This window comes from Hevea brasiliensis, chromosome 14 (assembly GCF_030052815.1).
Source record: "Hevea brasiliensis isolate MT/VB/25A 57/8 chromosome 14, ASM3005281v1, whole genome shotgun sequence".
NCBI lineage: Eukaryota > Viridiplantae > Streptophyta > Magnoliopsida > Malpighiales > Euphorbiaceae > Hevea > Hevea brasiliensis.
In genome coordinates this window covers 12415601-12429638 of record NC_079506.1, presented here as the reverse complement: position 1 = coordinate 12429638, position 14038 = coordinate 12415601, and the positions used below count along the sequence as shown (strand labels likewise).

General features: G+C 36.2%; 1 protein-coding gene across 1 annotated transcript; it reads right to left on the bottom strand.

The window, feature by feature from the left end:
* Positions 1-7622: 7622 nt before the first annotated feature.
* On the bottom strand, positions 7623-7967 carry LOC131172763 (vegetative cell wall protein gp1-like). The gene has a single exon (XM_058134283.1). The coding sequence runs from the start codon at positions 7965-7967 to the stop codon at positions 7623-7625; it is 345 nt and encodes a 114-aa protein (XP_057990266.1).
* Positions 7968-14038: the final 6071 nt, after the last annotated feature.

The window sequence follows — 14038 nt, the reverse complement described above, 5'->3', positions numbered from 1 at the left end:
GACTCCTGCTCCTGCTGCTCCTGCTGCTCCTGGAAAAGGAAAGGGAAAAACAGCTCCAAAGGAACAAAGCAGTAAGCAGAAAGGGCAAACTGGTAAACCATCTGGCAAAAAGACTAAAACTGGCAAAAAGTCTACGGCAGAATCTGGTACTACTGCTGCAACTGAGTTAGCAGCTGGGCCTATTATTCCCTTGACACCAGGAACTGAAATGGCTGCTGAAATTCTTCAAACCTTGAGTGATAAACCTGTCAAGCCCAAAAAGCTGAAAATGGCTGCTCCAAAACCAATCAGAAGAAGCTCTAGGCTGAAAGGATAAACTGAATTTTGATTGGTCTAACAGTCTGTCTGTTAGTTTGCTACTTTTGGTTTTTCTGAACTTTAAATTAGTCTGCTATATCAATTACTGCTTTGACTGTTTATTTACTGCACTTAAACTGAATTTTGATTTATACACATGTGCATGATTTCTCCCATTATCTTTTGATGCTGACAAAAAGGGGGAGAAAATGGATGAGTAATCTTGTTGATATAACTCATGGTTAATATAGTTTGTGAATAGTATATTATTGATATAACTTTATAGTGTGCATATTGTTGATATAACTTGTGAATGATATTAACTTGTGAATGATATATAGTTTGTGATTAGTGTGCATATTGTGCATATTTAGTTAGTATCTTTAGTCACACTTGACTCCTTAAGAAAATGCTTATGAATATTTCATTGAAATTATTAAGGGGGAGTTATTTGTGATTAATTGTTGATATAAGCACATACATAGGGGGAGTTATTCTCACATATACATTCATACACATACTCACACTTATTAACATTTACATGGTAATTCAATTGAGTTTTGTTATCATCAAAAAGGGGGAGATTGTTGACCCCACAAGCTCAAAGGAGCATAGATTTTGATGATATCAAAACTCAACTAGAATCAAACTAACATTGTTTTAAGTGTTGTGTATAAGACACAAGGATTTCATGATGGATTCGTGCTTCTGAAGAAAGGATGACATTCTAAGGATAACACAGGACGAATCAAAGGAGATAAAAGAAGAAAAGGCTACCTTCTAAGGCTGCATTGAAAATCAGAATTGAAGGTACACATAGTATAGAAGTTAAGTTTTATTGATAGGATTACTTGTGAAAAGAATTGAGGAGTAAAAGTCAATGATGCTTATTTTCAATTCCTCAAAAGATTTTTCTTTTAAATATCATTATTGGCCTAAAAAGTGTTTGACTATGATTTGGTGTAAAGTTTTATAGTTTTGAAAGTTATGCAGAAAAGTTTTCCTGGTATGCTAACTGGTTTGCTACTTATTTTAGTATGCTAACTGGTTTGCTGTTCTCTCAAGTATGCTAACTGTCTCAACTCTGCACAACATCGCAGAAAATGACAAAATAACGGCTATTTTCTTGAAATTCGTATCTGTAACGTTAAAATGAGTTCTTCAACGGTAAAAAAACGTTCCAAAGCTATAAATACACCTTCCTTTGGCCATTTTGCACTTAATGAAAGTCCCTCTACTGTTCAAAATCATAAAAGCTTTCATTCAAAGTGCTCAAAGTGTTTTAATGCTCATCATTGGCTTATTTACTCAACTATTCTTTATAGATTCTGTTGTATTGAGTGAGAGTGAGTTTTAAACACATTATTATCATTTATGAGAGGTCATTCAAGCACCTATTGAAGCTTGGTTGTAAAAAGTGTTTGGGATAACACTTGGTAGAAGTGTGAAGCTACTTGTAAAAGCTTTGGTGAGAAGATTTGTAAAGGGCTTTTGTCTCTTGCCTTTAAAAGAGAAGAATAGTGAAGTGAAGACTCAAAGTGGGATCTTTGAGGGAGTGGATGTAGGCTAGTTGAAGCCGAACCACTATAAAAATTTCAGTGTTCATTTTCTCAACCCTTGCTCTTTACATTTATGCATTTTAACTTTATGATTGATATGTTTTTGTTGACATGAAATTTGAGGCCATTTGCTGTTGATCTTGCTGCTATCTGAGAAAATCAGTTTACTGCTAAATCTACTGATATCTGATATAATCTGCTTGTTGTTTGATCTGCTGTCAGTTAGTATATATTGTATACTGCTCTGGTTGCTGTGTTAAAAACGTATCCAGAATACTGATATCTCTGTTGAATGCTGATATAATTTGTTAGATCAGTATACTGATTGCATATAGCCTAACTTTGAATCAACTTGTCAATAGAGCTGTATTGTTCATATTTCACATTAGTCAATTAAGTTGAACCTAGCTGCAATTTTCAAAGGTTTTGAGCAAGAACCGAAAATTGTTTTTAAAGTCCAATTCACCACCCCCCCCCCCCCCCTCTTGGACATATTTTGGGACATCAATTAGTGTGGACTCTATATGGTAGCTTCAAACTTGTTACCTGATGTGACTTATCTGCAAGTATACGGGTCGTCTCAAGTAATAAAGTGATGAATCAAGTATCGTTCCCATGAGGATTTGCTGTTTGATTACTAAACTATGAATGAAGCGATTATTTGGGCTAATGATTAATGAATAAATGGTAAATGTAAATGAGCAAGGTAAATTGATTAATCTAATTGAAATGGGTAAAGAGCAAACAAATAAATTCTAATTCTAGTTCGCAATTAAACTAAAATTAACAATGGGTAATTTAAACGAAAGTCTAATTATGGTAAAAGTGATTCCAGAGTTGGGGGTTTATGCATAAATTAATTGGGATTTGTCTTGGGCATTCCAATTTTTAGGAAAAATAGAGTTTGAAGGAAATTGATTCTAAATCCCTTTGATATCTTTTTCAAGCAAATCAAAGTGTATTCTAAAATAACCAAACCTACTTTCGTATGTATTTGATTACTTTAAAACCCATTAAGTTTTGTAACCAATAATTAATTCCTCTTAAAGTCCTAGTTTATTTCTAAATCTAGGTGATTTTAAGTTCCAATCCATGATTACCCATCAATGACTTTCACCTTTCGGTCCTTCAATCAAAGATTAACACAATACCCAATGGGTACCAATATTAGGCAAGTAAATCAAGCACACAAGGAAGGAATCAAAACTCATATTCATGTAAAATAAGGAAATACCCAGTCCAAATCCACAAATTAATCTAAAACATATTTCCCAACTCTGAAATCTAAAGAAATTACTCACTCATGATGGTATTTACAAGAAATATAGATGGAAGAATAAAGAAAAACATGATAAAAGGACTGAAATAGGAAAACCCAGGTGGAAGAACCAAGGTCTCTGGTTTCTGGAGCTCCAAACTCGTGCAGCAGCTCCTCTTCCTAGAGAGAATGGCGTCTTCTCTCTCTCTTTCTATTAAATTTTCTTTTCTTTTTGTTTTTCCTCCCCTTCCTCTTATTGCAAAAATAAGGAAATTATGAATTTATATGGTCCCTAAAAGTTGCCCTAAAAGTAAATAAAAGACAAGGAGTGGATAGGAAATGAGGTGTAAAATTATCCAAGTCAGCAGCACTATTCACGTTCTGGGCATTCTGCTTAGGGTTCGGCTTAACCCTAAGCAGCTTCTTAGCAAATTTAGCCTCTGGTCGCACTGTCTGCTTAAGGTTAAGCAGACCTTCAGCAAATCTCGGCAGACTTATAGTAAAATGGACTTTTCTGCTCATGCTTGACTTGTGTTGCACCTTAAGCATTGCCGCTTTACCCTAAGCATGACCTTAAGCAAGGTCTCAAGCAAATTTCGGCTAGTTTGCCCTTTCAAGGCTTGATATCTTCAACTTTCCTCCATGCTTAAAGAATCCCAAATTTCTTCAAATCACTTCCTAATGCACTCATTGATCCTCAATTTGCCACAAAATCCTATCAAAAATAACAAAATTATAAAAATCAAATATAAAGTCTCTAAAGTTAACAAATAAGATAAAATAAAGCTAAAAACATAAAATACACTAAGATATTAGGGCAAAATGGATGCAAAACTACCCTAAAATGCTTATATGAAATGAGTGTAACAAATTCCCCCAAACTCAAATCTTTGCTTGTCCTCAAGCAAATTAAAAACAATTAATGCAATTTGGGGTACCTTATCTTAAATTTATGAAAATTACTTATCCAAACTCTCAAGCTTACCTTTAGCCACCATCAAACCATATACCCACTTTCAAGATGCAAAGAGTTCAATCCTTACTAAAGTTATCACCGCTTAGCCTTGGGTCAATTATCCATATCATCAAGCCCAAACCAATCAATCACAAAGAATAATCGTGCCTAAATAGACTATAGGGTAATCCATAAGCTAAAGTATCTCAAATAATGATGGAAGTAAATGAATAGATTAATGATATCACAATCCCATAGGCAATTTTCCTATTCCAATCTCCACTAATGTAGCAAAACACTATCAAAAGATCAAAAGGACTTTCAAGGGTTGTAATGGGGCTAAGGGGGTGATAATGTGGCTAACAAGAAAAGGATAAAGGTAACAAAATATGAGAATAATCAAATTATTAAAAGATCAAGATACACAAAATATATATATTTTTTTTTTAAATCAATTGGGAGAAGGAACTTTACAACTTTTCACCAATGCTAGCATATAATTTTGAAGCTTTTAGAGGGACTACATAAATAACATTGACTTTGAATTACGATTGTCCCTTTCAATTCACCCCCAAACTCATTTCTTTGTGTACTTGGGTGTTGAATTATTTTACATACCATAATTGAATTTGCTAGCCTTCTCTCTTTTTTTTTTTTTTTTTTTTTTTTGAATCACTTCTCCCAACTAATTATTATTATTATTTTTTAAGTGTATCTATCATTCAAAGAATTATTCTCATGGAGGGTAGATAAGTGTTTGGGTTTATGGCTAGGCATTAATGTGGGTTCCAAAGAAATAAGAGGGATAAATGTAGGCTCAAATTGGTTCCAAAGGGAAATTTTTAAGTGAGGTTGGCCAAGGCTAAAATGTGGGTTTAAAATTTAAAGAATGCCTAGATCATTTCTTTTTCAAGTGTATGCTATGATTTCGCCTTGAAAGGTTTAGAAAGATTGTTCTAGGATTGGTGAGACATCAATTAGCTACTTCTCACCCTAGAGTTTTCTCTAGGCACTCAAAGTCAATGCAATTGATTGGGTGGCCCTTGGCTAAGAAGATATAAACTAAAGCAAGAATCTAATAACTTTGCACCTATCTAGAACTTTCAATCCATCAAACCCTTCTAAAAGTAAGCTCAATTGCTCTTCAAAGCAATTCTCAATCCTCTAAGGACAAGGTAAAAATTTATTTTTATGATATGCATGATCCTAAAATGAATGCATAAATCAAATTAAGACTAAGTGTAATCTATATGAGAACTATATGCAAATGTATGTGTATGGGTATAGACATGTGTGTGGTATATGTATAAGTGTATGAATTATCTATATATGGATGAATGAAATGCAATAAATGAATGAATGAAAATTTTAAAAATTTTGCAAAAATTTTGCCCTCACCCCCAAACTCAAATGAAACATTGTCCTCAATGTTTAAAATGAATGCAAAGATGGGCAAAATTGTGTGAACTAATCAATTAATGAAATATATACAATTGGGGATTAAATCAATATAAGGTCAAGTATTTCAAAATTAGCTCAAAATGATATTAACAATGAAGCTTTAGAGAGAAAAAATGTGAAAAAGTATCCCAAATGTATGGATTTACACTGCTTAAGATATTGCTTAACCTGCTGCATAGGGTAAAGCGAAAGCATAAGCATTGGTAACATATCATAAGCTTAAATGGTAAAAGGGTAAGCTGTTACCTCCAACTGATGTGAAACAGATGCGGCTCAAAGAAAATTGTGCAACTCATCAATATCAGCAAAATTAGGATTGAAGAAAAAAAAATAAAGTGCAAAAATAAGGTGCAAGAAGATGAAAAAGTGTAAAGAAATAAAATCTAACAATTAAATCAAAAATTAAACCAAAAAGCATTCACAGAGTAACTATGTCCATAGCAGAAAATAAAATAAAATAAAATAAATAAAATAAAATAAAGTAAACTAAAGGAAAGAAGTGCAAGTATAATCATAAAAACTAATTACCAAAGTATTACAACTAGTACCAAAGTTCGAAAGCTAAAATAAACAGATTACAAAATAAACTTAAAACAGAAATTAAAACTGCTGCTACTGATCAAGTTCTGCTATCAAGCCTTTGTTGCTGCATCAGGGTCTGCTTCAGGTTCTGCAGTAGGTTCATTGTGATCCGAAGCTTCAGAAGCAGTTTCCAAGTTTTCTGTTAAGTCTTTCATTTCTTGAAACATGGCTTGGCCCCAATGATATAAATTGTTGTAGGATTGGGCCAGTTTGTTGTAAAGCTCCAGCATTTGAAGTTGATGTTGCTTCTGTTTCTTTTTAAGAGATAAAAATCTCTTTTTAAGTTTCTTTTCTAGCTTCTTCTTTTGGTTAACCTGCTCCTGACCCATGGCTTCAATTTTGATTTCTAAGTTTTTCAAGGTAGCAAGAATTTCTGTGGTGTCAGGTGAGGGAACAGATGGTTGGACAGTGAAATTTGTTATTCTGGATTCCAAGGATCTTAAGATGGATAAAATGTCTGCTGAAAACTGTGGGGTAGAGGTTGGTTGTGGTTCTGCTGGTGCAAAAGTGGTGGGGTCTGCAGTACCAGTGGTATCAGGATGCTGCTGTAACAGAGTATAGGTATGGCCTATTTTCTCACAAACATCCATATGCAGCAACATTGTGCTGTCTATATATGATTCCCCAGAAACTGGCAGCAATTTATATAGACTAGCATCAAAGCTAAATGAGTTTGCTATAGCAGTTATATACCCCCCAAAAACTATACTACCTTTAGTATGCTTTGTGACAATTTGGTGCCAATGAGTAGCTATGAAATGGGCTGTGCTTACTTGTTTTCTCTCCTTCATGCACCACAAGAGAAACAAATCCCCAGCACCCACAATACTGTTACTGTGTCCCCTTCCTAAAACAGTGTAAGTAATGAACCTATGGAGGTATTTCAATACATGGTCAACTATCCTAGAGGCTTTTGCAGTCCTCTGTCTATAATAACCCCCAAAAGGTGCAATATCCTTCCAGAATTGAACAGGGTCATAAACAGTTTGCTGCCACTCAATGTTTTTATACCCCGAATCCTGAAAACCAAAAATTGCATTCATAGCAGCCATGTCTAACTCCCTATCAATTCCAGCACATCGAAAATATATCATATCTTTATGTTCAGGCACTGTTGGTTTGAAACTCAACCTTAGGGAACTCAAAAATTCGAGGGTTAGATCCTTGTACACTGGTTCCCTAATTTTAGCAAAATCAGTCCAGCTAACAACATCCAAATAGGCAAATACAGAATCATAAATGCCTAATTCTTTCAAAATCTGCTCATCCATATACTTGTTTGCCAAAATAGTTTTAGAAAGTAATTTCTCATAGGCCTTTTTCATATCCATATCCCTAAAAGCCCAAGGTAATGGAGAAATTACCTCCTCTATAGTATCTGCAGATGACGCAGGTGCTGGAGAGTGTAAGGGAGACTGAGTTATTGGTGTTTGGGTCACTGGTGCTGGAGTTTGTGAGGAAGACCTGGTCCTTTTGCTAACTGATTCAAAGGACGGCTGAGGTGGAGAATTCAGGTCGAAAGGAACAGAGGGTACTGCTTCCGCTTCCGGCTGTGGGTTTTCTTAGGTTTACTTGCAGCCTTTTTTGTTTTGCCTTGGGTTTTCGTTTGAGTAGGCACAGGTTCAAGCGCTGGTTCTGGGGAATGGGAGTCGGGAATTGGTGTTTCATTTGGCGGCTCGGATTGCGGCGAGAGGGGAGTCGGCGGAATGAGAGGTGGTATTTGGCTTGGGGGTGGTGGCGGTGATTGAGGTGGTGGTGATTGTGGTAATGGCGGCATTTGTGGTGGCGGTGACTGAGGGAGTGGCGGACTGGGGCTGGGGTTAGGGTTTGTGGGCAATGAAGATGGAGTACCCATTTTAGGTCGAAATTTGCTGAGTTTGGGTTTGTGGGAAGACCACATTTTAGTTCTTACCATTTTAATGGAAAGGAAGAAACCTTTCGGTTTCCTGTAAAAATTGCCAGAAGAAATGGCGTGAGAAAGGAGTCGATGAGGTTTATCGGGAGTGTGGGCGAAGCTTTTGGAAAATTGGCGGAAGTGCTGGGCCTTTTAAAATGTGGGGTAGACATGTGGTATTCTGGGCCATGCTTAGGGTTAGGCATAAGGTTCAGCAGAATTTGCTTAAGACTCTGCTTGACAAGTAATGTCATCAGCAAGTTTCGGCAGGTTTTAAGAAAAATTGTGGTTTTGCTTACCAAAAACAGTCCAAAAGCTATGGAATGCTATCATGATCCTCAGCAATTACCAAATACACACAAACACCATAAAATTGAGGGATTTAAGTTCATCTCTCTCATAAACTTAGTAAGCATAGCACATGTTCATTTAGCTTTTTGCAATCATTGTTCATTTTAAGCACCCATTGTGACTACCTTTTTGCACATTTAATGAAATGGTCTCCTTTCTAAACTTATACCAAAAGCACATTTTCAGCAGCATTTGAGACAAGTTCCAATCAACCAAGAATTGCAGAAAAGATGTAGAAGTTGACCTTTTTAACAAAGATGAACAGAGTATATACAAGAACTAAAATCATAGAATTCAAAAATTAGCAGCAATTCCAAACAAAAGCATGCAAATTCCTATCAGACTACAAAATTATATATACACTAAAAGGTGAAACTTAACAAACATTATTTTTGCACTTCAATAAAGCTCTCATCAGTCCTAAATATCAAAATTGATCCTCATTCAAGTTGCATTTCACAGAATTTACACAAAACACAAAATCAAACATGTGCTATCAAGTAGATTGCAATATCAGCAATTTAGCACAAGTTTAAAGGTGTTACTGTTCACAGGCACTGCATAAAGTGCAGAATTTTGCTTATACTTGCTTCCCTTCAATTCTTTGTTTTTGCCACAAGTGTAAACTTGCCCCATCTTCATGAATGACCTATAAAAGATAAACAAATGTCACTTTTGAGATTAATGGGGGTGAAAACTGAAAGTGAAATGAAATGGAAAATTAATGAACTATAAAAGGATACGCTTGGGTTGCCTCCCAAGAAGCGCTTGTTTAAGGTCTTAAGCTTGACCTTCCACTCCAATTCTCCTAAGTATCCTCGATCGAGAACCAAGCCATGAAACCTCTACAAACTTTTGCGTGGGTTCTCCAACAATATAATGTTTTAATCTCGCCCATTAACTTTGAAAGTCCCGAGGTCTCATTGCCTATCTCAACAGCTCCATAGGGGTATACTTTTATAACAGTGTAGGGCCCTGACCATCTTGACTTCAATTTTCCTGGAAATAACCTTAACCTAGAGTTATATAGGAGAACAACATCACCTTCTTGAAATTCTTTCCTCCTAATATGCTTATCATGCCATCTCTTAGTTCTTTCCTTGTAAAGCTTGACATTTTCATAAGCATCCAATCTAAGATCCTCAAGTTCATTTAGTTGCAGCATTCTTTTTCTCCTGCAGCTTTTAAGTCAAAGTTCGGTCCTTATGGCCCAATATGCTCTATGCTCCAACTCCAAAGGTAAATGACAAGCCTTCCCATAAACCAATCTAAATGGGGTAGTTCCGATAGGAGTTTTAAAGGTCGTCTATAGGCCCAAAGAGCATCATCTAACTTTAGTGACCAATCTTTCCTCGAACAATTCACTGTTTTCTCAAGAATTCTTTTCAGCTCTCTATTGGAGATCTCCACTTGACCACTAGTTTGTGGATGGTAGGGTGTTGCAACCTTATGCTTCACACCATATTTTTGCAATAATCTTTCAAATTGATGGTTGCAAAAATGAGAACCTCCATCACTTATAATGGCACGTGGAGTTCCAAATCTTGTAAAAATGAACTTTTTAAGGAATTTAATCACAACTCTAACATCATTAGTTGGAGATGGTATAGCTTCAACCCATTTGCTTACATAATCTACTCCAACTAAAATGTATTTGTGTCCCAAGGACGATGGAAAAGGTCCCATGAAATCAATGCCCCACACATCAAATAATTCCACTTCCAATATATTTTGGAGGGGCATTTCATCTCTCTTTGAGATATTACCCATCCTTTGACACCTATCACATGCATTTACAAACTTCCTCACATCCTTAAACATGTGTGGCCAAAAGAACCCTGCTTGAAGAACTTTTTCTGCAGTCTTTGTCACACTCATATGACCCCCATAAAGTGAAGAATGGCAATCTTTGATAACATTCCCTATCTCCTCATCAGCTAAACATCTTCTAATCAGCCCATCTCCACATTTCTTGAACAAAAATGGTTCCTCCCAATCATAATCCTTCACATCAAAAAGAAATTTCTTCTTTTGCTGCCATGTTAGATCAGGTGGAAGGATTCCACACACTAGATAGTTCACAAAATCTGCATACCAAGGGGTTTTTGCATTCATGATTACTAACAATTGCTCATCAGGAAAATAATCATCTATTGGGGGCTCTTTTCCCAGATTGTCTCCTTGTTCTTGCCTCAATCTAGATAGATGATCCGCTACCACATTTTCTACTCCTTTCTTATCTTTAATTTCCAAGTCAAACTCTTGAAGGAGTAACACCCACCTTATCAATCTAGGTTTAGCCTCTTTTTTCTGAAGGAGATACTTGATAGCTGCATGATCTGTGTACACTATTACCTTAGACCCCACAAGATAGGACCTGAATTTGTCTACTGCAAATACTACTGCCAAAAACTCTTTCTCTGTAGTAGAGTAATTTATTTGAGCATCATCTAAGGTCCTACTTGCATAGTATATTGCATACACCTTCTTATCTTTCCTTTGTCCCAAAACAGCCCCAATGGCATAATCACTAGCATCGCACATTAACTCAAAAGGTAATGACCAATCGGGTGGCTGCATAATAGGAGCAGATATCAAAGCTTCCTTTATCCTGCAAAAAGCATTCATACAATTAGTATCAAAATTAAATTCCACATTTTTACTCAATAAATTGGTAAGAGGTTTAGAAATCTTAGAGAAATCCTTGATGAATCTCCTATAAAATCCAGCATGCCCCAAGAAACTCCTCACTCCCTTCACAGATGTTGGGGGTGGCATTTTCTCAATAACTTCTACCTTTGATTTATCCACCTCAATACCCCTGTTTGACACAAGATGTCCCAAAACAATTCCTTCTTGTATCATAAAGTGGCACTTTTCCCAATTCAAAACTAAATTGAACTCTTCACATCTCTGCAAAACCTTAGACAAGTTAGATAAGCATTCATCAAAAGATTTACCATACACAGAAAAATCATCCATGAACACTTCCATAATACCCTCAATCATGTCAGAAAATATGGACATCATACATCGTTGAAATGTAGCAGGGGCATTACATAGTCCAAATGGCATCCTTCGGTATGCAAAGGTACCATAAGGACATGTGAAGGTAGTTTTATCCTGATCATCTGGGTGAATAGGGATCTGAAAGAACCCTGAATAGCCATCCAAATAGCAAAAATAAGAATGATGAGCTAGTCTCTCAAGCATTTGATCTATAAATGGTAATGGAAAATGGTCCTTTCTAGTTGCCTTATTCAATTTCCTATAGTCTATACACATTCTCCATCCAGTTACAGTTCTTGTAGGTATTAGTTCATCATTTTCATTTTTCACCACTGTGATGCCCCCTTTCTTAGGTACAACATGAACTGGACTTACCCAATTGCTGTCAGAAACAGGGTAAATGATACCTGCATCAAGCAATTTCAAGATCTCCTTTTTCACAACCTCTTTCATGTTTGGATTCAATCTCCTTTGTGATTCTCGAGAGGCTTTATGGTCATTTTCCAATAAAATTCTATGCATGCACACAGAAGGATGTATTCCTTTAATATCATCAATGGTATAACCAATTATCCTTCTATGCTTCCTAAGAACTCTCAATAATTTTTCAACCTCACAATCAGTCAATTTAGCACTAACAATCACAGGATATGTAGAATTTTGACCTAGAAAAGCATACCTGAGATTTGTTGGAAGAGGTTTCAACTCTACCTTAGGTGCTTCACCTTTTTCAAACTTTGATGATGAAGTTGTTTCTTGCTTCAAGTTCCCAATCTTTTCAATATCAGCCATAGGCAATGGTGGATTTCCTTCCAAAATTGTAGCATATTCTGCAGCTTCTTCAATCTCATCCCTTTTTTTGATGTTATGAACCAAACAAGCTTCTAAGGGATCTTTAGGATGTTGCTTTTTAAGCACTTCTCTAACCTCTTCATCTATCACATCAACTCTCAAGCATGAGTTTGAATCATCTTTCTTTTTCATTGCTTGAAACAAATTAAATTCAACTTTCTCTTCCCCAACTTCTAATGTAAGCCTCCCATTTTTTACATCAATCACACTCCAAAGTAGCAAGGAAAGGTCTACCAAGAATAATAGGAATGTGTACATCCTCCTCCATCTCCAATACCACAAAATCCACTGGTATGAAAAATTTCCCAACTTTCAGAGGAACATTCTCAACTATTCCAATTGGAAATTTAATAGATCTATCTGCTAACTGTAGTGATATGGTAGTAGGCTTCATTTCTCCAATCTTCACTTTCTCATAGATAGACAATGGTATCAGACTAACACTGGCTCTAAGATCGCATAAAGCCTTATCTATACTGATATCCCCAATGTGACATGGTATGGAGAAACTCCCAGGATCTTTCAGTTTGGGTGGAAGCTTATTTTGCAAAATGGCACTGCTTTCTTCCGTGAGAGCTACAGTCTCAAATTCCTCCAATTTCTTCTTGTTAGATAAAATCTCCTTCAAAAATTTGGCATAAGAAGGCATTTGTGCTAAAGCATCAGTGAAAGGAATAGTTACATGCAAAGACTTCAATACCTCCAAAAACTTCCCAAATTGTTTATCCAATTTTGCTTTCTGAAACCTTTGTGGGAATGGTAAAGGTGGCATGTAGGCTTTAGGTGCAACGTATTTGGGCTCTTCTTCTTTGCTCTCCCTCTCCTTACTTCCTTTTTCTTCCACTGAATTTTCTTTCTCAGCTTCAATTCTAACTTCAACTTCAGTTTGTTCATCTCCTTCTCTGCTTTTCTTTTCTTCAACTTTCTCTTCAATCTTTTTATCTCCATCCTCCAATATTTTTCCACTTCTCAATGTAATAGCCTTGCAATGCTCCCTTGAATTTTCTGGTTGGCTAGGAAGCTTCCCAAATGTTTTGTTACTTGAAGAGCTAGCTTGTTGAGCTATCTGATTCTCTAACATCTTATTGTGTGTTGCCATTTGATCCACTTTAGATGCTAATTGAGAAATCATTTCTTGTTGACTTTGATGGCTCACAAGTAGAGTTTCAATCATAGATTCCAATCTAGCTGTCTTGTCTAGTTGTGCTTGTTGTGGTAGAGGTGGAGCAGGTACATTTTGAGGTCTAGAAATTCCAGGAGGGGGACCTCTATTCTGCTGAAAGTTCTGATTTTGTTGATATCCAGAAGGTTGCTGAAAATTCTGATTTTGCCCTTGTCTACCTCCCCAAGAGAAATTGGGGTGGTTTCTCCATGCTGGATCATAAGTTGCAGAAAATGGGTTACCACCTGGTCTTTGATTGTAGTTCCCTACATAATCCACTTGCTCACTTGAAAAATCTTGATTAAGTGCAGAAAAATCTGCTGCACAATTGACATTTGTAGCTCCAATTTCTAGTGTATTACTAGAACCTCCGGCTGAAGAATCTACTTTCATACTTAGTTTGTCCATTTTCCTTGTCAAAGCATCAAATTTAGCATTAATCATATTCATGGCATCAAGCTCAAACATACCAGCTGGTTTCTTGATCTCATTCCTCTCACAACTCCATTGGTAGTTGTTATAAGCAATTTTATCAAGAGCAGAAAAAGCTTCATCTTCAGATTTCTCCATAAGGTCACCTCCAGAAGATGCATCAATTGTACTCCTAATAGCTGGTGAAACTCCATTGTAAAAGTGTTGAACAAGCATCCACTTAGGA

Excerpts from the sequence above, each read along its gene's own strand:
- LOC131172763 (XM_058134283.1), bottom strand. The coding sequence starts at position 7,967 with ATGGGTACTCCATCTTCATTGCCCACAAACCCTAACCCCAGCCCCAGT.